The 25700-nt window shown below is 37.6% G+C and overlaps 1 protein-coding gene across 2 annotated transcripts in view; it reads left to right on the top strand.

Annotated features, from left to right (window-relative positions):
* USF3 (upstream transcription factor family member 3) overlaps positions 1-25700 on the top strand; it is a 50817-nt gene that overhangs the window by 7143 nt on the left and 17974 nt on the right. Inside the window, exons 2-5 of one of the 2 annotated variants that reach the window (XM_040621250.1) lie at positions 19202-19317; positions 21001-21065; positions 22199-22227; positions 24328-24410. In XM_040621250.1, the coding sequence (XP_040477184.1) occupies positions 21019-21065; positions 22199-22227; positions 24328-24410 (159 nt within the window). In that variant the 5' untranslated portion in view covers positions 19202-19317; positions 21001-21018. Of the gene's footprint in view, positions 1-19201; positions 19327-21000; positions 21066-22198; positions 22228-24327; positions 24411-25700 lie in introns of both variants that reach the window. The other variant, XM_040621249.1, reaches the window with a different exon arrangement.

Here is a 25700-nt window from a genome sequence, read left to right as displayed (position 1 = left end):
GAGACAGCAGCAGCCTCCAATCCTGCAGAGAGGAGAGGGAAGGCAGAGAAAGACCTCTGATGTGGGGAACAATAGTCCCGACCTCTAAGAAAACAGTTTTGGTTGGCAGGAACAACCAGAAGACTCTGCCATGGGTTTAGGAGGGATTGGCCAATGAAGGAAAGATGAGAAGTTTCAGAGCAGAAGTAGGCGAGGAATGGAATGATAGACGGAAAAGGCAGTGAACTCTTGTCTAATGAGCTCCATGTTTTGGAAGCAAAAGAGAAATGGTTAAGGGAGAAATAAAGTGCTATAGAGAAAGGAATCAAGTTTAGAGTCCCTTTCCATAGATGGAAGAGTTAGCTTAAGAATGTTCTGGTGGGCTGAAAGGACAGATGCATGGGCAGAGGTTTGTTATGGTATATGTAGGTTACAGTTAAGGAACTGGTACCAGGTGACTTCCATCCTCCCAGTGAATTAGGGGGGAAATGGAAAAAAGGCAACTATTGTGTTTTGAGCACTTGCTATGTACCAGACACGTTGCTTGATCCATTAAATGTATTATCACGTAAACTCGTAACAGTCCTCCCAGAGGGTGGTAATATTCTCTCAGTGTTAAATGTGAAGATGCCAAGACTTCAAGGAATACTTATTTTATTTATTTATTTTATGGAGGAAATTCTTAAAAATTTTTTTAATTATTTTTTTTAACTAATCTCTACACGCACTGTGGGGTTTGAACCTACAACTCTGAGATCCAGAGTTGCACACTCCACGGGCTGAGCCAACCAGGCACCCCAAGGACTACTTACTTTATTTTTTTTTTTTATTTTTTTTTTATTTTTTATTTTTTTTAAAGATTTTATTTATTTATTCGACAGAGAGAGAGACAGCCAGAGAGAGAGGGAACACAAGCAGGGGAAGTGCGAGAAGCAGGCTCATAGCGGAGGAGCCTGATGTGGGGCTCAATCCCATAACGCCGGGATCACGCCCTGAGCCGAAGGCAGATGCTTAACCACTGTGCCACCCAGGCGCCCCAGGACTACTTACTTTAAAATCAAATAGCTAGTGAATGCCAGCTTTAAGATTTGATTCTAGGTCTGTTATCAAAGGCTATTCCCATTCACCTATACCATTCATTCATTAATTTGAGGTAACGGGTATATGGGGTATTAGTAATTATAGTGACTATGCCTCAAAATTACTTTTGGGGCCTCAAATAAATTCCTGCACCCTGCTTAGTCATTCAGTTCTTCACCAACATACTTATTGATTATCTACTATATTAGGGTTCTCCAGAGAAACAGAACTGATAGGATATATATCACAAGATGAGCCCAGAGCATCAAGTAGTGCCAACAAGTAAGGAAGCACTAAAAAAAAAAAAAAAAAAAAAAAAAAAATGGGGGTGGGAGAGAGGTGAGGGCATGTGAAAAGGACATAGGAGCCAGCCCGAAAGAGTGCCCAATGACCAAAGCTTGAACAGTTTCAACAATGAAATAACTGTAGCATTCTATTTTGACCCAAAGGACCTTGAGTCCTTACTGATATAAATAAATGGTTAAATAAATAAATTGGGGGAGAAGAGACAAATCTCCTTTGCAGAATAATTGTGAAAAATATATTTAGATACTGCCTTCTCTAAGAGATGGAGATTAGTTCCCCTCTCGTTGAGTGGGCTAGACTTAGTACCCACTAACCAAGAGCAGAGTAGGGAAAGGGAAGATTAGTTATATAGCGTAATTACTTGAGTCGTATTAACAGGAAATTTCAGGAGGGAAAAGTTGGTGTGAGAGACTATATCTTTTGTAACTTAAATCCTTTAGTATGGTCTGAGTCATTTGATATAAGGATATTTTATTTGTATAATGAAAAAATCCAGGGGTGCCTGGGTGGCACAGTCTGTTGGGTGATGACTCTTTGGTTTCTGCTTATGTCATGATCTCAGGGTTATGAGATCAAGCCCGGTGTCAGACTCCGCGCTCAGTGTAAAGTCTGCTTAAGACTCTCCCTCCTTCTCTCTCTGCCCCTCCCTGCTTTTAAAATAAATAATCTTAAAAAAATCTAGGTAAGTAACAAAAAGAATAAAAAATAGGAAAATAAGGACACATCCTTATTAGCGTTCAAAAGGTGGGAAGGGTGTCATCTAAAGATCAAAAAATGGAGGAATTTATGAAAAATGCAAAGCATATGGGATCAGATTGATGGCACAACCACACAGTGTGGAGAAATCTGCAACCCAATATAGACTTAAAGGTGAAACAGTAGGAAAGTGAGTTTTCCCACCTCAATTCTGGAAAGTCCCAAAGCTCAGAGACTTTGAAAAGTAGGAAGGGGTAGAAGTTAGTTGTCTTAGTCCGTTCAGGCTGCTATTACAAAATATAGACTAGATTTCTTGTAAGCAACAGCTACTTATTTCTCACGGTTCTGGAAGCTGTAAGTCCAAGTCATGATGCCAGCATGGTTGGATTCTGGTGAAGGCCTTCTTCCAGGTTGCAGACTACCTACTTCATGCTGTACCCTCACCTGTTCATGACCTAAACATTTCCCAAAGGCCCTAACTCCTAATACCTTGGGGGTTAGGATTTCAACACATGAATTTTGGGGGGACACAAACATTCAGACCATAGCAGTTGTTAAAGGTAATTAATTAGCAGACTTCAGGACAACTGTAGCAGGAACAATTAGGATACCTGATTACAGTATTTACTCGCAGGGCTAAGCTACTAGAACATATTTATGTAAATCGAGGGTGTCTCCATCATGGGCTTTAGGGCCAGGGAGAGAATCAGGGTTATACTTTAGAGAGCTTCCGGTTGTCACTGTGAATGTGGAGCTCTTCCCTCTGGAAGGCATCCATCTAGTTGTTCACCTCCTCCATCAATGTGTGATACTTTTGACAGCCAGAACTCTTATATAATCAGCATGCACATTCATGGCAGGGTGAAGAGGGATTTTTACATGTATTAAAGTATTGGTTCTTAGTGGTGGATGCACATTTTTTTTTAAAAGATTTTATTTATTTGTTTGACAGAGAGACAGCCAGCGAGAGAGGGAACACAAGCAGAGGGAGTGGGAGAGGAAGACGCAGGCTTCCAGCGGAGCAGGGAGCCCGATGTGGGGCTCAATCCCAGGACCCTGGGATCACGCCCTGAGCCGAAGGCAGACACTTAACGACTGAGCCACCCAGACGCCCCAGTGGTGGATGCACATTAAGATCAAATAGGGAGCTTTCTTTAAAAAGGTGATTTCTATAATGCATCCAGAATTATGAATTACTGTGTTAGGGAAACCAACTTTATCTGCCAATTCAGTTAAGCGATTCTCACTAAATGTTTAAGGAAAACCAATAGGATGAAAGAGTGGCCTCAAGCTGAACAAAAAGAGGAATTGATATTTGAGAAAACAAATTGAATGTTAATGGACAAAAGATAACATTTTTGTCCAAAAATATCCTAAAAAATTTGAGAGCGTGTAATTTCCATAAAATAGCAATGGGTGCTATGAAAAAGAAATGAGAATAAGAAAGTTTTTGCAAAATGGGATCATGTTTTCTGAAATAAAAACTTCAGTAGCAGGCTGAGTAGCAGCATGGTTGTACTAGATGACTAAGTTAACAAACTAGATAATCAGACCAAGGAGTTCTTCTTAAATAAGGCACAAGAGGACAAAGAAGAAAATTATGGGCTGTTGGACATGCAAAATAGATCTAGAAGGAGAACTAACCACTCTAGAGCTAAAATTCTACATGGTCTCAGGAAGTGCTTGGCATGGGAGATGGGTGGTGGGCAGTTGGTGGGTTGCATGGAGCCTGTTAAAACTTTTGTGGTGGGAGGGGAGGAGACCATAAATACTGTTTTTAGTAGGAAGAAGATAGACTTAAATTTTAATGTTAAGATATTGATAAGCAGTTCCTTTTCTCTCGGTTTTATCCTCTCAGCTTTGCTTTTCTTTGTGTACCCTTTCATCCTCAGACTGGCTTCTTTCTCTTGAAGATGTCTGAATTTGAAATTACAGGCTTTCTCTTTAAATTGGAAAGGGAAAAATCATAGCTACCCACACCGTCAAAAAAAAGTCCTGAGGTTTGCTATGTTTGGACCAGTTTGAGACCAGTCACTGTGCCCAGAAAAAAGCCACTTGCCAAGACCTGCCAGTGACTACCACGGAGGCACAAGGGCTGACTTAGAAGTACATGCCTAAGTGAAAAGTGGGGAATCTCGTGAAGTGGAGAGGAGAGAATACTGAATGTCCACTGTAGTATGTGTCTTAAAATTGTTAGGGAAATTCATCAATCAAACCGATAAAAAAGGAAAATAGGTATTGAGGAAAACAAACAAAAAATCAGACAAGGAAAAGTAAAGTGAGGGTGGAAGGAGAAAGAGAACAGAATATGAGCATATGGGACAATATTTACAATAAATATGACTGGAATAGATTCTTTAATTTTCTTTTTAATTTTTATTTATTTTATTTTTATTATTCTTTTTTTAAAAAAAAGACTCTTAGATTGTATAGAACCAGATTTGGTGACTTCAGACAAATATAAAACAAAATAATGCAGAAAGTTTAAAAATAAAATACACATGCATATCCTGGGCAAATGTTGAGTAGAAGAAAATGCACAGTAATTTGTTATCAGAGTTTATTTCAAAGAGCAAACATTAACTTTAAAAAATATTTACTATGACTTTATACCTAAGGAGCTAATAATACACACTCTTCTCAAATACTCATATAACACTTAACAAATATATCATGTAAGAGGGCTACAAGGAAAACCTCAAATTCTAAAAATCAGATACTTTTTTTTTTTTTAAGTTTATTTATTTAAGTGATCTCTATACCCAGTGTGGGGCTCAAACTCATGACCTGGAGTTCAAGAGCCATATGCTCCATCAACTGACCAGCCAGGCATCCCTAAAAATTAGATACTATTTGTTGCCAATCATAAATACAAGGAAACAGCTCACATACACACATTTAAATTAACCAAAGGGAGCCAAAAAAGAAAGAAAAGTACTTGGAAAACTTTTTATTTCAACTCAGGTTGAAGAGGAAGTAAAAGTAAAAGTCAAGATAATAAAAAGCAAATCACAGAAATAGAAATGATTCATAACATGTGGAAAGGGTATTCAGCCTCACTAGTCATCAAGGAGATGCAAGTTAAGCAATAATAAGATACCTTTTGTTGCCTTTTGGACTAATAAAAGCTTAAAAGATGTTGATTGATGTCTTTTTTTCAGGATTGTTTTTAGTCACAAAAATAATAAGAGGGGAAGAGGGGAAAAATGAGTATTGGTCAATGGGGAACAGCTAAATAAATAATGGCTCTGTGCTGCATAACACTATGTACGTATTAGAAAGAATAAGGTAAATCGATACATACTTACCTAGAAAGATGTCTATATTTCTAAGTAAAAATAAAGCATGTTTCAGAGTGACATATATAGCGTGATTTCATTTTTTTTTTAAAGATTTTATTTATTTATTCGACAGAGATAGAGACAGCCAGCTAGAGAGGGAACACAAGCAGGGGGAGTGGGAGAGGAAGAAGCAGGCTCATAGCGGAGGAGCCTGATGTGGGGCTCGATCCCATAACGCCGGGATCACGCCCTGAGCAGAAGGCAGACGCTTAACCGCTGTGCCACCCAGGCGCCCCTAGCGTGATTTCATTTTTAAAAAAGTTTATGTGCATGTGATAATATGATAATACATATACATAGATAACTCTGAAGAAAGATAAAAAAAAATTGATATCAGATTGATTCCCAACTGGGAGAGGTAGTGGGGACTTTAATTTTCTTCCCCACAAAAAAGGGATATAGTTAGGGGTAATATTTACTTTTTTGTTTTTCAGTACAGTATTTTAAAAAATAATTTATTTTTATTTTTTAAAAGATTTTATTAATTTGAGAGAGAGAGGTGAGAGCACACAGGAGCAGGGGGAGGCGGAGGGAGAGGGGAAGAGGGAGAAGCAGACTTCCTGCTGAGCAGGGAGCCTGACATAGGGCTCCATCCCAGAACTCCTGGATCATGACCTGAGCTGAAGGCAGCCACTTAACCAACTGAGCCACCCAGGCACCCCTTAAAAAATAATTTGAAATTTAGCCGAAACTACATACCATTTAGAAATTAATCACTATTAAAAATATTGCATATTAAAAATCTATGGGCTATTGACAAAATTGTACCTTGAGCAGATATTATAGTCTTGAATACATTTATTAGAAAGACTGAAAAGTTAATTCATACTGTAGAAGAGAAAATGCATACATGTGGCAAAAGATTAAAATTCTATATGAGAATATACACTAAGTCTTTCTTGTGCCCTTTCCCTCATTCCCCTCTTCAAAGGCTATCCTTCCAGAGAAATTCTGTGCATTTGTTAATATACACATGTATATTCTTCTCCCCATCCCAAAGGATAGGTATTATGTATAAGTTTATAACTTTTTAAATTAAAAAATTTATACATATATACATATACACACATACATATTATATAATATATAAATGTGTATGTGTATGTATATATATTATATAATATATAACTATTTATATATATTAAATATAAAATATAGTTTGCTAGGACTGCCATAAAATACCACAGACTGGGTGGCTTAAACAAGAAACATTTATTTTCTTGTAGCTCTGGAGGCTACAAGTCCAAGATCAAGGTGTCAGCAGGTTTGTTTTTTTCTGAGCCCTCTCATCTTGGCTTGTAGATGGTTGCCATCTTGTAGTACCCATGCTTGGTAGTTCCCATATCCCATGTCTGTGTGGTCTGTGTTTTAATCTCCTTTTCTTTTTCTTTTTTTTTTTTTTTACGATTTTATTTATTTGAGAGAGAGTGTGAGTGAGAGAGAGAGAGCACGAGTAGGAACAGCGGGAGAGGGAGAAGCAGCTTCCTCTGCTGAGCAGGAAACCTGACATGGGGCTGGATCCCAAGACCCTGCGATCATGACCTGGGCTGAAGGCAGATGCTCAACTGACTGAGCCACCCAGCCGCCCCTTAATTTCCTTTTCTTATAAGGACACCAGTCATACTAGATTAGGGCCCACCCTAATGACCCATTTTAACTTAATTACCTCTTTAAAGACTCTATCTCCAAATACAGGCACATTCCATAGTATGGGGGTTTAAGACTTAAACATATGAATTTGGGGGAGAGGCAGTATAGCTCATTTTATAACAATATATATATATATTCACATACATATATACATATATACATATATTTATATTATACATATATGTATACACATATACATATATTTAGATTGAATATTTAGATATTATGATTCAGTCTATTTTTGATTGAACCATCTGAAATTGTAGTTTCTAGAGGCAGAAAAGGTCAAATGTGGGCAATTTCACATGATTCAAAATAATACTGTGACATACTTAATCATTCTTTTTTAAAAAATTATTTATTATTATTTTTAAAAAGATTTTATGTTTTTGAGAGAGAAAGAGCCTGTGTGGTGGGGAGGGGCAAGAGGAAGAGAATCAAGCCTGGGCTTGATCATGTGACTCTGAGATCATGACCTGAGCTGAAACCAATTGTTGGACGTTCAGTCAACTGAGCTACCCAGACACACTTATTTATTTATTTTAGAGGGGGGGAAAGGGCAGAGAGAGAAAGAGAGACTGACTCCCAAGCAGACTCCCCACTGGGCACGGAGCCCAACACAGGGCTTGATCTCAAAACCCCTAGATCACCATCTGAGCCGAAACCAAGAGTCAGCCGCCTAACGGACTATGTCATCTAAGTGCCCCAATCATTCTCCTTAAAAAAAAAAAAAATCATTCTTTTGATGAGCCTTTGGGGTGTTTCCTTGTCCTTTGGTACAATTGAAACAATTTTGTGAAGAATATCCTTGAATAAATGTCCTTTTACACATGAATATGACTTATATGGTAAATTTCTAGGAGTTGTTGCATCAGAGAGGTATGTGTTTCTGTGGACCAGACATGGGTCCACAGTATGTCAGGAGGAGCTGGTCTGGGCACTGTGCCACAGGCCTTCCATCAGGGGCAGGGCTACCTCAGCAGAAAGAGGCTGGAGCCTTAAGGACGGAGGCAGAAGGTGGGGGTGGGGGAGAGAAAGAGACAGTATGGGGAGAGGCATTACCTGCATCAAAGGAACCATACTGAGATACTCTCAATGGGTTGTTTGTGACTAAAAATGACTAGAGGATTTTTATTGTGTAATTGTGATCAGTAAAGTCATGGGATCCACCCTGAATTTTATCCAAGGAGCAGGATCACCCCACAGAGATTTGAACTGACAATGGAAGGTATTTTATAGTACTTGCATTTTAAGTGTCCTGTTCTTCCAGTGTAACAGTTACTAATACGTACATAAGTAATTGCCTGGACTTATATAGGGAGAATGTCTGGAATTGGTATCACCAGACTGTTAAAAGCAGAGGGGCACTGGTACTTCGTATACATCCATGCTGTTTACAATTTTTACAAAGAGCACGGATTACTTTGCAATTGAATTTTTTAAAGATTTATTTATTCATTTTAGAGAGAAGTGGGGGAGGGACAGAGGGAGGCGGAGAGAAAATCTCAAGCAGACTCTCCCTCTGAGTGCGGAGACTGAAGGAGGGGGGGGCTCAATCCCATAACCCCGAGATCATGACCTGAGCCAAAATTAAGAGTTGGATGCCCCACCGACTGAGCCACCCAAGTGCCCTGAATTTTAAAAAACTTAATGCATGGAATTTAGTTATAATTTCTTCACTAGGAGTGTTTGTAGTTTGTATGGAAGAGAACAAGAAAAGGGTCAAACAAATTCCAGACTGTTTACAGTGGGTATTCCTGGAAAGCATGATTGTAGAGCCCAGTCATTCTTCCATTTAATATATTTCTGTACTCTTTGGAAATAATTCCTATACAAATTGGTTACTTGTATAGTTTGTAAATAAACAGTTAAAACCTCTGGCTTATTTCTTGTTCTTGAGGTACAGTTTGACTCAGCTTCACTGTGAAAGCTCCGTGGCAGGACTTCATTAATTTCCTTTTCTTATATATGTCGTAGTATCTCTGGGTTGGCATTTAGGAACCACCCTGACAGCACCAAGCATGATGGTGATGTGACTGACAGGAGGAATATATTTTGTCACCTTAAGGTGACACCTTTACTTACCTTAAGTAAATGCTCACCTTAAGTAAACGCAGAATACAAAATTGCTTATGGTCCAACATTTATTAAAAATCAGGCATATGTAGAAAAAAACCCAGAAGAAATCTATAAGGATATCAACAGGCATTCTTGTGGATTCTGGTCAAGTGATGTGTTTGAAAGTAGTTTCATTTTTTTCTTTATGTCTGGTTTTGTTTTCTAGGTACATATTATTTTTATTATAAGGAAAAACTGTTAAAAATTGTTAAATAAGCAGTTATGGGAGTATAAAATTGCGTTTATTATAATTATACTAGGGATATAAATGGCTGTGACCCAGACCAGCTTAGTTGTGTTATCATTTCCATGGATCATACCCTAGTTCAGTGGGTTAAGTCATTTTAATTGGAGGGAGCTGAGGATTTACTAGAGATCTCAGATGAAGAAATAGAACACATTTAAAAACTGCCTGTGTAGCCATTACATAAAACATTTTAAATAATTGTAAAATACTTAGGAATATATTAAGCAGCAGCAAAACGGAATTAAGTATAGGGTTGAAAAGATTTTCCACAAACCATGGACAAATTATGTTTAACAATGTGCCATAAAATGTTTTCAACTAAGACATTTATTTATTTATTTATTTATTTATTTATTTCTCAATCAGAGAGAGAGAGACAGAGAGAGCATGCATGGGCAAGGGTAGCCTCAGGCAGAGGGAGAGGGAGAAGCAGTTTCTCTGCTGAGCAAGGAGCCCGATGTGGGACTCCATCCCAGGACCCCTGGGATCAGGACCTGAGCCGAAGGCAGATGCTTAAACAGCTGAGCCACCCAGGCATTCCCCCCCCCCCCCCCGCCTTTTTAAAAAGATTTTATTTATTTACTTGACAGAGGGAGGGAGAGAGAGTGCATAAGCAGGGGGAGCAGCAGGCAGAGGGAGAGGGAGAAGCAGTTTCCCCATGAGCAGGGACCCAATGTGGGACTCCATCTGAGGACCCCAGGATCATGACCTGAGCGGAAGGCAGACTCTCAACCAACTGAGCCACCCAGGCGTTCCTCAACTAAGTCTTCTTAATTCTAATTTGAAAATTTGATTGATAAGAGTTAGGTTTTTCTCTTCATTGTATCTAAAGACACAATTTAAATTAATCTTTACCGCTAATTTTCTTCTTGGTGGAAAGAAAACACAATTTGACCCTGAACAGTTAAACCAATTTTTTAAAAAAATAAATGCTAGTACTTATTTTTACACATTTTCTCGGTGTTAGGAAAATTGGGGATGATTGGTAACCAAAAAATTTTACGCTGAAAACAAACATATATAAACTGATGAAAAAGATGACTGGGTAGAAAATTTCAAATTACCCAAAGAGACTTCCATCAAAAGTTTTCTCTTCTTTTTTCTTTTTAAACAGGGTGATTGAGATACAATTCACATACCATAAAGTTTAAAGTGAAATTTAATGGTTTTTAGTATATTTGCGGAGTTGTGCAGCCATCACCGTAATCTAATTTTAGAACATCTCATCATCCCTAAAAAGAACAAACACCTCCGTCTGTCTACCCGCCATTAGCAGACATTCTTCATCTTCCTCAGACCCTGGCAACCACTAATTTACTTTCAGTCTCTCTAAATTTTCATGTTCCAGAATTTAAAGTAGATGGGAATCATACAATGTGCGGTCTTCCGTGATTGACTTCTTTCATATTGCATGATGTTTCCAGAGTTCATCCATGCTGTAAAATGTATCAGTACTTCGTTCCTCATTGCTGAGTTATATTCTGTTGTGTGAATATACCACAATTTATTTATCCCTTCATCAGTTGATATACATTTGGGTTGTTTCCCTTTTTGGATATTACAAATATTTCTGCTATGAACATTCACGTACAAGTTTTTGTGTGTGAACAGTTGTTTTCAGTTATCTTTGAGTATATCTAGGAGTAGAAATGCTTATTCATATGGTAACTCTATGTGTGACATTTTGAGGAACTGCCAAATTGTTCCAAAGTGGTGGTACCATTTTTAATCCCACCAGTAGTATATGAGAGCTCCAATTTCCCCACATCCTCACCAACACTTGTTATTGACTGTCTTTTTTTATTTTAGCCATCCTAGCAGATATGAAGTCTTATCTCACATGGTTTGTTTGTTTATTTATTTATTTATTTATTTAAAAGACTTTATTTATTTGACAGAGAGCGAGAGAAAGTATAAGCAGGGGGGAGTGACAGAGAGAGAGGGAGGAGCAGGGTCCCCACTGAGCAGGGAGCCGGATATGGGGCTCCATCCCAGGACCCTGAGATCATGATCTGAGCCAAAGACCGAGCCACCCAGGTGCCCCTCACATGGTTTTTACTTATATTTTCCTAATGGCTAATGTTGCGGAACATCTTTTCATGTGTTTATTGGCCATTTGTGTATCTTCCTTGGAGAGACATCTATTCAGATACTTTGCCCATTTTTAAATTGGGTTGTCTTTTAATTACTGAGTTGTAAGAGTTCTTTACATAGCCTAAGTACAGCCCCCTTATTAGATACATGATTTGTCAATATTTTCTCCCATTCTATGGATTATTTTTTCACTTTTTTAAAAGATTTTATGTATTTATTTGACAAAGAGAGCACAAGCAGGGGGAGCAGCAGAGAGAAGGAGAAGCAGGCTCCCCGCTGGTCAGGGAGCCTGATGGCGGCGCTCATCCCAGGACCTTGCGATCATGACCTGAGCCAAAGGCAGACACTTCACCGACTGAGCCACCCAGGCACCCGTTTTTTCATTTTCTTGATGGTGTCCTCTGAGCACAAAAATTTTTAATTTTGAAATCAAATATATTTTTCTTTTGTCACTTGTGCTTTTGGTTTCATATCTAAGAGTTTTAAAGTATTCACCATTATGTTGAGCTATGATATGATTCTTTCTGAGTTAAATTTTGTATGTGTTATGAGGCCGGGGTCTAACTTCATTCTCTTGCATGTGAATGTCCCATTGCCCCAACATCATTTGTTGAAACGGGTATTCTTTCCCCCACTGAATGGTTTTGGCATCCATGTTGAAAACCAGTTGGCCACAAATGTAAGGGTTTATTTCTGGGCTCTTAGCTTGATTCCACTGATCTGTGTGTCTTTCTTTCCTCCAGTACCACACTGTCTTGGTTACTGTAGCTTTGTAGTAATTTTTAAAACTGTGAGCCCTCTTTTATCTTTTCAGTCTTTCTAAACAGTGCCTGCAGTAGAATTCTACTTCAAACATTTAACACCTGTCTGAAGAGGATTATTTGAATATTTTGTTTTATGAGAAAACTAAATCACGTTGCTTTTTATTTGCATATGGCTTCTGATTGATGTTTTTGTTTTCTTTGAGCAGGGGCCTTATGAGAAAATAAGTTTTCTGGGCTAGATATTACCACCTGCATATGTCCAGGATAATAAGATATAAATTGAAACAGAAGGAATATAATAGTTGAAGACATGGTTTTGTTAAAATGTACCATACTGTGCTTGCTTGCTTGCTTCAGGGGATGGAGGAGGTAGAGAAGCACTATGAAAATAGTTAAGGGGGGGCGCCTGGGTGGCACAGCGGTTAAGCGTCTGCCTTCGGCTCAGGGCGTGATCCCGGCGTTGCGGGATCGAGCCCCACATCAGGCTTCTCTGCTAGGAGCCTGCTTCTTCCTCTCCCACTCCCCCTGCTTGTGTTCCCTCTCTCGCTGGCTGTCTCTCTCTCTGTCGAATAAATAAATAAAATCTTAAAAAAAAAAAAAAGAAAATAGTTAAGGACTTGGGCTCTGGAGTCAGCTAGTATTAAGTTAGAATCCTGCCTCACCATTTATTAACTGTGACTGTGGACAAATTACTAAATTATTTTAATGCCACTTACTTTACATATTAGTGAATATTAGATGAGGCTACGTATATGAAATAGTTATATGTGTACAAATAGTTATATAATTATTTGCCTCAAAATAATTTTTAAAAAGTGTTTGCCAACAAAGCATTGATTAAATCTGGAGATGTCAAACTTTTTATATTTGTAGCACAATTTTTTGCTTTCCCCTTCATTTTTTATTTATATTTTTTATTAAGATATAATTCATATGTCGTAAAACTAACCCTTTTAAAGTATATAATTCAGTGCTTTTCAGCACGTTTACAAAGTTGTGCAGTCATCTCCACAATCTAATTCTAGAGCATCGTCCGCAAAAGAGACTCCTACCCATTAGCCATCACTCTTCATTCCCTCTCCCACTCCTGGCAGCCACTACTTTCTGTCTCTATGGTTTTGCTTCTGGACATTTCATATAAGTGGAATTATACAATATGTGACTTTTTGTGTCCGTCTTCTTCCACTTAACATATTTTCAAGTGTTACCCATGCTATAGCAGCTATCAGTACTTCATATCTGTGTATTGCTGAATAAGATTCCCTTGTGTGGACATAGCCCATTTCACTTATCCATTCATCATTCACATGGACATTTGGCTTGTTTCGACTCACTGGCTCTTATGAGTGCTGCTGCAGCAAATGTACATGTACAAGCTTTTGTGTGAACATGTGTTTCAGTTCTTTTGGGTATGTACCTAGGTGGCATTGCTGGGTCATAGAGTGACTCTGTGTTTTGACTATATGAGGAACCGCCAAACTGTTTTCCAAAGTGATTTTACATCCCCACCATCAATGTGTGAGGTAATAGCACACTTTTGAATATAAACATATATTTTTTCCAGCTTTCTTGAGGTATGATTGACAAATAAATATTGTATATATTTAAGGTATACAATAAGATGTTTTGATATGTATATATACATTGTAAAATGATTACCATGGCCAAACTAATTAACATATCCATCCATTCACATAGTTACTTTTTCTGGTAAGAGCAAAAGATTTTAAGATCTTCTCTCTCAAATTGCAAGTATACAATAAGTTATTAACTACAGTCATCATTCTGTACATTAAGTCTCCAGAACTTATTCATCCTATAACTGAATGTCTGTGCCCTTGATCAGCCTCTCCCATTTCCCCTATCACCTAGCCACTGGCACTTACCATTCTATCCTCAATTATTGTGAGTTCAACTTTTTTAGTTTCCACATGTAAGTGTGATTATACAGTATTTGTCTTTCTATATCTGGCTTATTTCACTTAACATACTGTCCTCCAGGTTGATTCATGTCACAAATATCAGGATTTCCTTCTTTTTTAAAGGCCGAATAGTATTCCATTATGTATATATATATATGTGTATAAAATATATACATGTGTATATGTATGTAGATGTAAATATATATATTTCATTGTATATATGTGTGTGTCACATTTTCTTTACCCATTCACCCATCGATGGACCCTTAGGTTGTTTGCGTGTCTTGGTTGTTGTGAATAATGCTGCCGTGAACATGGGATTACAGATAGTGTTTTCATTTCCTCTGTATCCAGAAGTGGGATTGTTGGGTCATACGGTACTTCTATCTTTAATTTTTGAGGAACCTCCATACTGTTTTCCGTAATGGCTGTACCAGTTTACATTCTCACCTGTTGTGTACAAGGGTTCCCTTTTCTCCATATCTTTACCAGCACTTTTTATCTTTTGCCTTTTTGGGAATAGCTATTCTAACAGGTGTGAGGTGAGATCTCATTATGGTTTTGATTTTAATTTTCCTAATGATTAATGATGTTGAACACCTTTTTATGTACTTGTTGGTCATTTGTTTGTCTTCCTTGGAAATATATATTCTTCTTTGAATGTATATTTTTGAAAGAAGTTTCAAGGGATTAAGTGGCAGGGACTTTGAGAGCCTTTCGTGATAATGTTCTGTATCTTCATCTGAGTGGTGGTTACATGGGTGTTTTCACATATATAAATTCATTGAGCAGTGAACTTAAATTAATGACTTATTGTATGTAAGTTACATATCAATAAAAAAGAAAATAAATCTTACTTCATTGTACTTTTTTTCATTTTGCTATAGACCAGGGGAACTTTGTTTCAGACCGGCACTGATCTGACAGCCACTGATCTTGAGATAAAAGCTGAACATACTTATTAGGCACAGAAAATTCCTTCACAGTCTAGTCCAAGTTTTCTTTTCTCTCTGCACCTCCTGCACCTTCCCTTCCTCCCATATTTTGTATATTTTTGGTGCAGTTCTCAGATTCTCAAGACTTTTTTATGTATGTGGAATTTACCATTTTTTTAAATCACTTTTTTAAAACTTTTTATTTTAAAATGATTGTAGACTCAAACGAGGTTACAAAAATGCTATGTACTGCTGAACCCATGTACTACTGATGTACTTTCCCCTAGTAGTGACATATAGCTGTAGGACAATAGCAGAACTAGGAAGTTGACATTCATTAACCGATTTTTAAATTCATCTTTTTAAGATTATTTTTAAAATTCCCTGTGCTGCCCAGTATGGTAACCAGTAGCCACATGTAACTATTTAATTTAAATTACTTAAAATTTATAAAATTAAAAGTTAATTACATGGTCTCACTAGCCGCATTTCAAGCATTTAATACCGACATGTGACGAACGGTGACCATATGAATAGCACAGATAGAGATTTTTTCTACTAAACAAAGTTCTTTTGGATAGCCCTGATGTAGACTGTGTTCTTCTTGAGGGAAGACTTGCCTTTTTCATCTTTATATATGTAATTCCTAGGCAGTGTGGGCACTCAATCCATACCTGAATGATTGGATCTAGTCCTACCCTCTTGTTTTACATGTGAAGAAACTTGGCCTTAAGTTGTGATAAATAAAATGATACCTAGCTTTTGAGTAGCAAATCTAGAATAAAAGCTCATTTTCCTAATTCCAGGCTCACTGTTCTTCCCATGTGGACTCATTGGTTTGTGAGCTCATTGATTTGTATCAGTTTTAGAGGAACAGTATTAAAGTAATGCACTTCTCAAACTTTACAGTGCAGAAAAATCAACTAGGAAGCTTGTTAGAACATCATATTTCTGGGGCGCCTGGGTGGCACAGCGGTTAAGCGTCTGCCTTCGGCTCAGGGCGTGATCCCGGCGTTATGGGATCGAGCCTCACATCAGGCTCCTCTGCTAGGAGCCTGCTTCTTCCTCTCCCACTCCCCCTGCTTGTGTTCCCTCTCTCGCTGGCTGTCTCTCTGTCAAATAAAATCTTTAAAAAAAAAAAAAAAAGAACATCATATTTCTGGACTTGTCCTTTCTAAGATTCCTATTCAGTAGGTCTGGGTTGGGACAGAGGAATCTCTATTTTAGACAGATGCTTAGTCAGTACTGTGTGATAGTAGCATAAGGATAGCTCAGAAGAGAGAGCAAAGGAACAGAGAGCCTAGAAATGGAACTTCACTGATAAGGACATTTGATTTTTAACAAAGGTACCATTGAGGAAAGGAAATCTTTTCAACAAATGATGTTGGAACAACTAACTATCCATATGGGGAAAAAAATGAACTTTAACCCCTACCTCCTGCCTTACATAGTATGGATCATTGAATATGACAGTATCATAAACCTTATAGAAACAATTGTAGGAGAATATCTTGGGGATTAGTAAAGATTTCTCAGACAGGCCATAAAAGGAATCATCATAAATTAAACATTGGTAAGTTTTACTTCATCAAGAACTTTTGCTTACCGAAAGACACAGTTAAGAAAATGCATAGGTAGACCACATAATGGGAGAAAATATTTGCAAAATATATTTCAGACAAAGGACAGGTATCCAGAAGATATAAGAACTCAGAATATATGAAGATTTTCTATAAGTCAATAATAAAAGGATAAACGGTCCAATTAAAAAACTGGCAAAAATATATAAGCAGACAAAATAAGATCTACGAATGGTCTTAATATGCACATAAAAAAGTACTCAATATTATCAGTCATCCAGGAAATGAGAAGTAAACTATAATGAGATTTTACTATATAACCACCAGAATGGTTGAAATCAATAGGCAGACAAACCCAATGTTAGAAGGATATGGATCCTGGCGGTCTGGGATCGAGCCCCACATTAGGCTCCTCCGCTGGGAGCCTGCTTCTTCCTCTCCCACTCCCCCTGCCTGTGTTCCCTCTCTTGCTGGCTGTCTCTCTCTGTCAAATAAACAAATAAAATCTTAAAAAAATCTTAGAAGGATATGGAGCAACCAGAACTCTTACATTTTGGGTGGGAATGCACAACGGTACTGTCACTCTGGGGAGAGTGTGATAAATGTTCTTATAGAAGTCTTTTTGTGGATATACTTTTTTATTTCTCTTGGGTAGATACTTAGGAGTAGAACTGCAGGGTGTATAATAAGCATTTCCACTCCTAGATATTTACTCAGCAGAAAGAAAGACGTTACAGAAGAATGTTCATGGATAGCAGCTTTATTCATAGTAGCCAAAACACAGGAACAGGCCAGGTGTTCATCAACAGAAAAATGAACAAACAAACTGAACTATAAACTCCCACACAGTTATACAGTGGTACTCAGCAATAAAAAGGGACAAACTACTGAATGAATTTCAGAAACATTATGCAGAGTGAAAGCTTGGCCCAACAGAGTTCTCAGTTAATGCATTATAAGGTTCAGTGGTGAAAAAAAGGAGAACACTGGTTGCCTCTGTGGGAGTATTGATTGGAAAGGGTCATGAGAACGTTCTCTGGTCATAACGTTCTGTACCTTGATAGGGGTTCAGTCACACAGGTGTGTGCATTAGTCAGAACTCACTGAATGTTACACTTAAGATTGGTGCATTTTACTATATGTAAGTGTTACTGCAGGAGTCAAAAGCACTTTTAAAATTTGTGATTTTGATGCAAGTGATCTCAAAACCACACTTTGAGAACCATTGGATTTGTCTGATTTTAGAAATAATTCTTTCTTACCATGAAAAATAGTAATTCATGGGTTACTAATGTAACATTTTGAAATTTTTCCTTAAAAATTCATGGCACTTTAAATATTTTAAAAGGTATATTTGTAAAAGTAACATTTCCTTAGTAGGTTAATGAATCGGTGGACAAGGATTCATGATGATATTATATAGCTTATTATTTCGATAAGTGTTCTTTTTATATGTGAGGAATGCAGTTTTAATATCAGGAGTAGCATATGGAAACAGTTGTGCATGGATCGATGTAACTCAATTTCAGGTTAAGATGTGGTTTGAGACGGATATTTATAGTGACATTTGGTAACCTGCATGATATACCTCTTTCAGTTAAACCCTGCCTCTCACCCCTGCCCCCATGCAATGAATATGTTTACTTAACGTGATAGGCCTCTAGCATCATTTACTTTAAGATTCTAAATGTTTAGAAGATTGGAACTTTTACTTCATGTATCTTGATTGGAACATGAATCTGCAGACTTTCAAACCTGCTCCAGAGGAACAACAGACACTGTGACATTAATGACCAAATGCTGACTTACGGATACATGGGAAATCTGACCTTACGGGTTTATAGGTGAAATTGTATGTCCAGCTGTCTTGCTGTATCCCAAGTAATCTCTCCTACAATAGGCTATCAGTCAGATGCCTGAAATTCCACCAACTTAAGATACCTGCTTGCCTTTCTAAAAGTTCCTGATAAGAATCCCCTGGGGGCATTCATTAAATTTCAGACTCCTCCCTTAAAGACTGGAATTCCTCCCTTAGAGACTGATTTGATGATTTAGAGATGGGCTGACAATTTGTGGTTTTTAACTAGTACGTTGTTGAAAATACAGACTCCGGGCCCCTACCCATCGCTTCTCCTTTGGAAAAAAGCCTCCAAATCTACATGTTTGAGAGCATATATGATACACAGGCCTGAAGGCTGTCTTCTAGTGTCGCTGCCCTTGGGGGCGACCCTTGAGTAAGTTCTCAGTCACTGGCACCAGAGAGGAGAGGGAAGTAGGAGATTGAGGGAAGATAATTTTAGAATTGAGGGCAGATCTTAGTGTAAGACCTGGGTGGAGGAAAGTAAGAACTTGAGGGACAGTGAGGAGAATTAGGGGTCTTCTGTATGCCACTAAAAATCTGCCTATGTGCCAGAGGTTGCTGGTCGTTTCACATGCTGCTAAGGGAAACCTAGCAACTATAAACACTCATTGATTTTTCTCTTGTGTAGTAAGAAGAAAACATAACTTATAGACCATCTTCTGGCAGAAGATGATAGATTTGGATCAGAAACGGGAGGCGTTGGAAGCCAGGAATCAAAAGTGAAGAAATTCTGCAAGCCCTTGGGTGAGAAAGGTGACAGGGATTTCTTTATTTACTCACATGTCCCAAATTGTCATTATGTGGTTATCTAATGTGAGTGTGTTGCTTGAAGCTGATGTGTGCCATCACTGATGTTAGGGAGAAGGTGGAATCAGCGGCTGGAAATGGGTCTTGAATGCACATTTCTCCGCAGGCTGTTTCCGCCAGTACTTCCTGTCGTTACCTTGTCAGCATTCACTTCTACTTATTTCCCTGGACCCTTCTTCCACCTTTCCAGGGCTTCAGCCCAACCTGAAGTACCTTCATTATTATTCATGGCTAATATTGGTTGAATTCTTTTTGCTGCTAGGCACTGTGCTGCTGTGTTCCCCCTGCATTTTTCATTCCTTTCTCAAAATAACCCAGTGGTCCAGATGCTTTGATTATGATCCACTTTGGAGACGAAACATCTGAGATTCCAAGAGGCTATCTAGCTTGCCCAGGACCTCACAGCTAGGAAATGGCAGAACTAGATTTTAAACTCATGCTTGCTTTCTCCTCCCCTTCCCTCCCCTCCTCTCCCTTCCCCTCCTCTCCCCTCCCCCTCCCTTCTCTTCGAGCACATGCGTGCACATACATACTTTGGGGGGAGGGCAGAGGGAGAAGGAGAATCCCAAGCAGGCTCCTCGCCTAGCATGGGGCCTATGTGGGCTCCATCTCACGACCCTGAGATCATGGCCTGAGCCAAAATCAAGACCTGGACACTTAACCAGCCAGGCGCCCCTAAACTCATGCTTTCTGACTTCTGCTCCACACTCAGGAAATGGGAAACTGCACTTGCACCCCCTCCAGTGTACCGGAACAGGTATCCCAGCTGGGCAGACCGCTTTTGAAAGGCCGTCAGTCCCCGAGACTTAGAAGCATTAAGGTTTTCATTATGAAATTTTTTGAAAATCAGAGAAGAGAAAGAAATCACCTATATTGCTGACCTTACCTGACTATGACTAACTAATATCTTCATGTATTTGCTTTCAGGCTTTTTTTTTTTTTTTTTTGGCATATGAACGTATTTCTCTATACTGTGTATATTCTTTAGCATTCTGATATTTTAAATAGAAGTAGAATTTTCATACTCCTATCCAGATTTTAATGACTCTCGAGTGATAACATAAGACTTGTAGCAGTTTGAGAGAAGGCTGGCCAACGAGTGGATGAGTTGAGTGAGTGGTCGCTTCCGTGTGTGGAATATTACATGTTTGTGCACTTGTCACTTTTGCTCTTTCTGTGTTTAGAGAGGAGGACCATTGTTCTAGTTTAAATTTTGCAGAGCACTTCAAACAGTACCATGAACAAAGAACATACTCTCCCAAGTCAAATATGTTTTACCTGTCTTTCCAGGTCTTGCTCAAATCCACACCACCTTTAAGCCTTTCTAGATTTCCAGGCCCATCAGTGATCTTTCTCTACTCCAGTCCTCTCAAGCACTTTCTGGCTGTACCTCACATTTCACATTCACCATGCTCTCCATCTGCTAGTTATAATTTTTTTTTTGTCTTGTTTTCTTATACCTTTCTTATACCTTTTTCTATCCATGACAGCTAAGACAGTGCTTTTCCATAATGTCACTTTTGTTTTTTAGCATTTTGGAATTCAAACCAAATTGCTATGAATCAATTTCTCTAACATACTAACTTTAAACTTTCTGGTGTGTCTTTCTATGCGTTGTAGGTTCCTATCACTGTAATCATGCCAGAAATGACAGAGAATGAGACTCCTACAAAGAAGCAGCACAGGTATGTAACCTCAGTCCAAAAATAATATAGTTTGGGCAGATAAGAAGCAGGATTAGTCCCTACTTTGCTAAATAGGTAGTCCTCTGGGAAGTTTCATTTGGGTGCCTGGAAAATGTGGAACTTTCATTTGGGTGCTTCAGAAATATGTGTGGATAAATAAATACAGATTTACAGAAAGGAGTATATAGCTAAAGTTTACCTGTCCTCCTTATTTTATTAAAGCGTTAACAAGTAAGACTGTCAATCAGTAATTAAGATTGTATAATACCAAATCTGTGTTAAATGTTTACTTTCTCCTGAAATTTTTACTTGCAAACAGCATTACTTTGTAGATCGTAAGTTCATTTAGGCTGAAGTCAGTTTGAATGGACATCTTGTGACATTACAATTTTGTGACATTACAATATGCACATCAGTACAGTATTATTGCTGTTCTTTGTATAAGCCCCCTTCTGAACTGCTAGCATTTTGGGCAGTGTTTCTGCTTAGAATTGCATTCCCAGTGCTTTCATTAATACTAAAATCCCCATTCTCTTTCCTTACCAAATAGCTATTAGAGAATGCTAGCGTTTGTACATGAAAGGGAAAGCCAGTGGTTTTAGGAAATTAGCTTTTAGGCACACAAATGCAAAAGGTGGCTCCAGTATCCGTGGTCTGTGCATGGGTGCTGATGGCTGCCATGCTGTTCTCCCTGGGGATTAAAAGTTTCCTCTCTCCTGTTGCTTGTATCCCTTACACGTTCATGGCACCCCTTGCCGGGCACCAGGGCAGACACCAGAAGTCACCTACTTGGCATATCACTTTGAGAGCTGACTAGCTCTTTAATTACATTTTACGAATAGTTAAGGTTTTTTCAGTGATTGATTTACTTCCCAACCAATGACTTCTGGGTATGGAAGAATAGAGAATTATAGTTACTTTTAGAAATTGTAGATTCTAAGTTTATATCGCTGTATCTGCAGGTAGGTTTTCATACCATAATATATATTAAGAAAATGTTTCTTCAGATGGTTTCTTGCTGATACAACAAATACAAATTCATAAAATTAATTCTTATTGTTCTCAAAATATAAAGTGGTAAAAATGTTTTCCCATTATTTTCATGTTTTTTTTATCTGCACTTTTTGTTTCAGAAAGAAAAACCGGGAGACACATAATGCAGGTAGAAACAATTTCAATTTTATTTGTTAGCACTTTCATTCAAAATGAAATTATTCTGTAGTTGATTGTAAGTTTTTATGTTATAAGTAAGCATAGCATCATTATTCATTATGTTTTAGGAAAATCTTCCTTACTTTTTTTTTTTTTAATATTTTATTTATTTCTTTGAGAGTAAGAGAGCATGGGTGAGGGTGAGGAGCAGAGGGAGAAGCAGATTCCCTGCTGAGCAGGGAGCCTGATGCCGGGCTCGATGTGGGCTCGATCCCAGGACCCCAAGATCATGACCCGAGCTGAAGGCAGATGCTCAACTTACTGAGCCACCTAGGCTCCCCTGTTCCTTACTTTTTTGTTCCTTTACTGTTTGACAGAACGCCTCAAGTCTCATGAAGATGGCTTGCTAATCATCTTTTGATTCATTGTCTATTTAGATAATTTAAGGATTAATATGCTCCCGGAACTAATGGTTTAAGTGATTTCACTCACTGAGGAAGTCCAGCTCTACCTCTCCCAAATGGAATAAAGAGTATGTGCCTTTGCAGAACTTCCAGAGGGGGTGGCTGCCTAGAGGAGTAGGGGAGAGATGAGCAGCAGGCTGTAGATCTTAAAGGTCCTTGAAATGTGAAAAATCTTAAATGAAGTTGTGGAGTCCTCAATTATAGGAAGAAATGTAGAAAATAAATATTTGGTTTTACCTCAAACTTCAAAATTATAGGCCAACGCTGGATAAACATTTATAGAACTAATTGTGTGTACGTTTACAATTTGGTACATTTTATAACATTTTATTTTTCAGGGGCTACAGTCCAGATCTCAGACAAAATATTTTAGAAGTTAAAATCTATTACTCTGTAAATGATACCTTCCTTTCCTTAAGGAAAGAACCCTGGGGGGATTTTTGTCTATGGAAAGGGGTGGTGAACACTGGTGGAATATTGCTGCTCCCCAAAATGGGAATTTCCTGCCTTTGAATTCCCCTTTATCACTGTGGCTAAAGAGTCTTAATGTTGTTGGTTTTTTTTTTTTTTTTTTTTTTTCACCTCCACACATTTAAAGATCCACTCGTAGGTGAGAACAAATACTATTGTTTAAAGAATTACAAAGAAAAGTTAGTTATACTGTATTGCTTTGCCTTCTTTGGCCAAATGAATTAAATCCAAACTTTTTTGGCCATGGGAACTAAATATTTTTATTGGAATTAACTCACATGGTGTCATAAATATGTACTGTTAGTATTTTATTTTGAGAGAGTAATTAGATGTCATTAAAAAGATATCTTTACTGCTAGACTATGAAGCAAAAAGTATGTATTTTACAAAACAAAGACCTGCTCTTATGGTCAATCTGAAAGACATCCTCTTAGAAATACTGGAATCTTGTTAGAAAGGAAAGTTTCAGAAACCTTTCTGACAGAAAATAGCCAAGACTAATGTTTCTACTTACAGTGTCTTGTTGAAATTATTTAGATCATCTTGTGCCCTCTTGACCCTCCCATATGATCTTTAAAGTTGTAGCATGTAAGCCTGGAGTATTTCTCAGTTAATTTGATTGAGATGTTGTCGGTTGCTCAGTTTCTTAGATGGGAAAAGTCCTATGTGGCCAAAGTGAATAGACCAGACTCCATAGAAATTTTAAGTCATAATAGCTGTTCTATTCGAAAAATGCCTTCTAGTCATACTAAAAGGTGTTTTAAGGTTCTGTAATCTAAGTAGGTCTCATTTGCCTATATGAAAAGGCAGCTGTTTAGTAACTTAGCTTGTTAGTGGCTTCTTAAATTTTAGTTAAAATCTCTAGTCATTACTTGAAACGTAATAATGGCCTTAACAGTGACGTAATATTACCAACTTTTGTTTATAGTTTGAATTTAATTATTATAGATCACATTTTTAAAATGTTAATAGAAGTACTACTTATATCAATTCCTGTGAGACTAGACTTAAAATACGACGTTCTTAGAAATCTAATTGTAGTTGTCTTCAGTAGATACTGTTTGATAAAATTTTGTTAGGGATTTCGTTACCTAAAATTTCTTTACCCAGGGAGAATAACAGACTTTGGCAGTGGTACCATAAGGTTTGATAAATGGATTTTCCCCCCTGTCTAGTGGAGAGGCATAGAAAGAAGAAAATCAATGCCGGAATAAACAGGATAGGAGAGCTGATCCCATGTTCCCCTGCCCTGAAGCAGGTAAGAAGTCCACTCATATTTTCATTCATTACTTGTGAACAGATAACTCCCTAAGTTGTTTCTTTATTCAGACAGATTATTTTTGTTTCCTGTCGTTTATGGTATATAGTTAATTGCCTCATTGTTTTTCATTTGCTTAATTTTCTATATATCCATCTTTAAATTTCCCCATACTTACAGCAGTCTTCTAATAGAGTGTTCTGCATGATCAGATGGACCATATAATTTCTACATCTTTAAGATCTTGAATTATTCAGTCCCTTGATTACATTTATTTATGTGCTATTGTATTTACCAGGCATTTCTTTTATTTTCTGCCAATCATGTTTTTTGTCTTTAAATTCTTACCTAGAATCTTCCAAAGATCTGTATTTTATTCTCCTGTCAACCTCCAGTGGTACATAAATCTCAGCTTATTAAAGGTGACCGTTTTCCCTCATGAAGATAGCTTTTTGTTTCCTTTGATAATGAGGATAAAATGTGCTTACCGAAAACAAAACAAAACAGAGTGGAAACAATATGGAAGGCATAAAAAATTTGAAAAATAAATCGACATCCTACTCCCAAGTTACAACTACTATTACAAATGTTGTTACACATCTCTTCAGACCTTGCTTTACGATTACACACACACACACACACACATACACACACACTGAGTGCTGTTTTATAACCTGCCTTGTCATTTTCACTCACTGGCATATAGTACACTTTTAGTTATAGATACCTTTCCTCATATGATCTCATTTCTTTTTCATGGTTATATAATGTTTCATCATAATGGGATATCATAATTTGTGTTAGCCTTTTTGGTTAATTTTTAATTAAATTAATATATGTGAAAATTAATATATAAACATAACAAATAGCACTAAAAAGCTTAAAACAAAATTAGTCTCTGGCCTACTTGCTTCCCAAGTCCAGTACAACAACTTAAAGGCATTCTCAACCGTTTCTTCTGGAATTCACCTTTATATTTTGAAATAATAAGCTTATATTACTTTATGTTAATTTTTCTATTTTAGATTTTATCTCTTGACTTCTTATTCTTTTCTCTTGGCTTCGCCTTATCTAATCCTCCCAATATAATTCTACCCCAATTTTTGATGAAATTGGTGTTCAGTTTTTTGTTTTTTAGACTGAAAATATTGTTTATGGTAGACCAAGGAGTACTATTATTATATTTTGTCTTATATGTAACTTTTGTATTTTTTGGATTAATAATTGCCTCGTTTTTCGTTTGCTTAACTGTTTATATACCGATCTTGTTATTTATTTGTTTAAATTTTT

Source organism: Ursus maritimus, unplaced genomic scaffold (genome assembly GCF_017311325.1).
Source record: "Ursus maritimus isolate PB19 unplaced genomic scaffold, ASM1731132v1 scaffold_4, whole genome shotgun sequence".
Lineage (NCBI taxonomy): Eukaryota > Metazoa > Chordata > Mammalia > Carnivora > Ursidae > Ursus > Ursus maritimus.
This window is presented reverse-complemented; position numbering and strand designations above follow the sequence as displayed.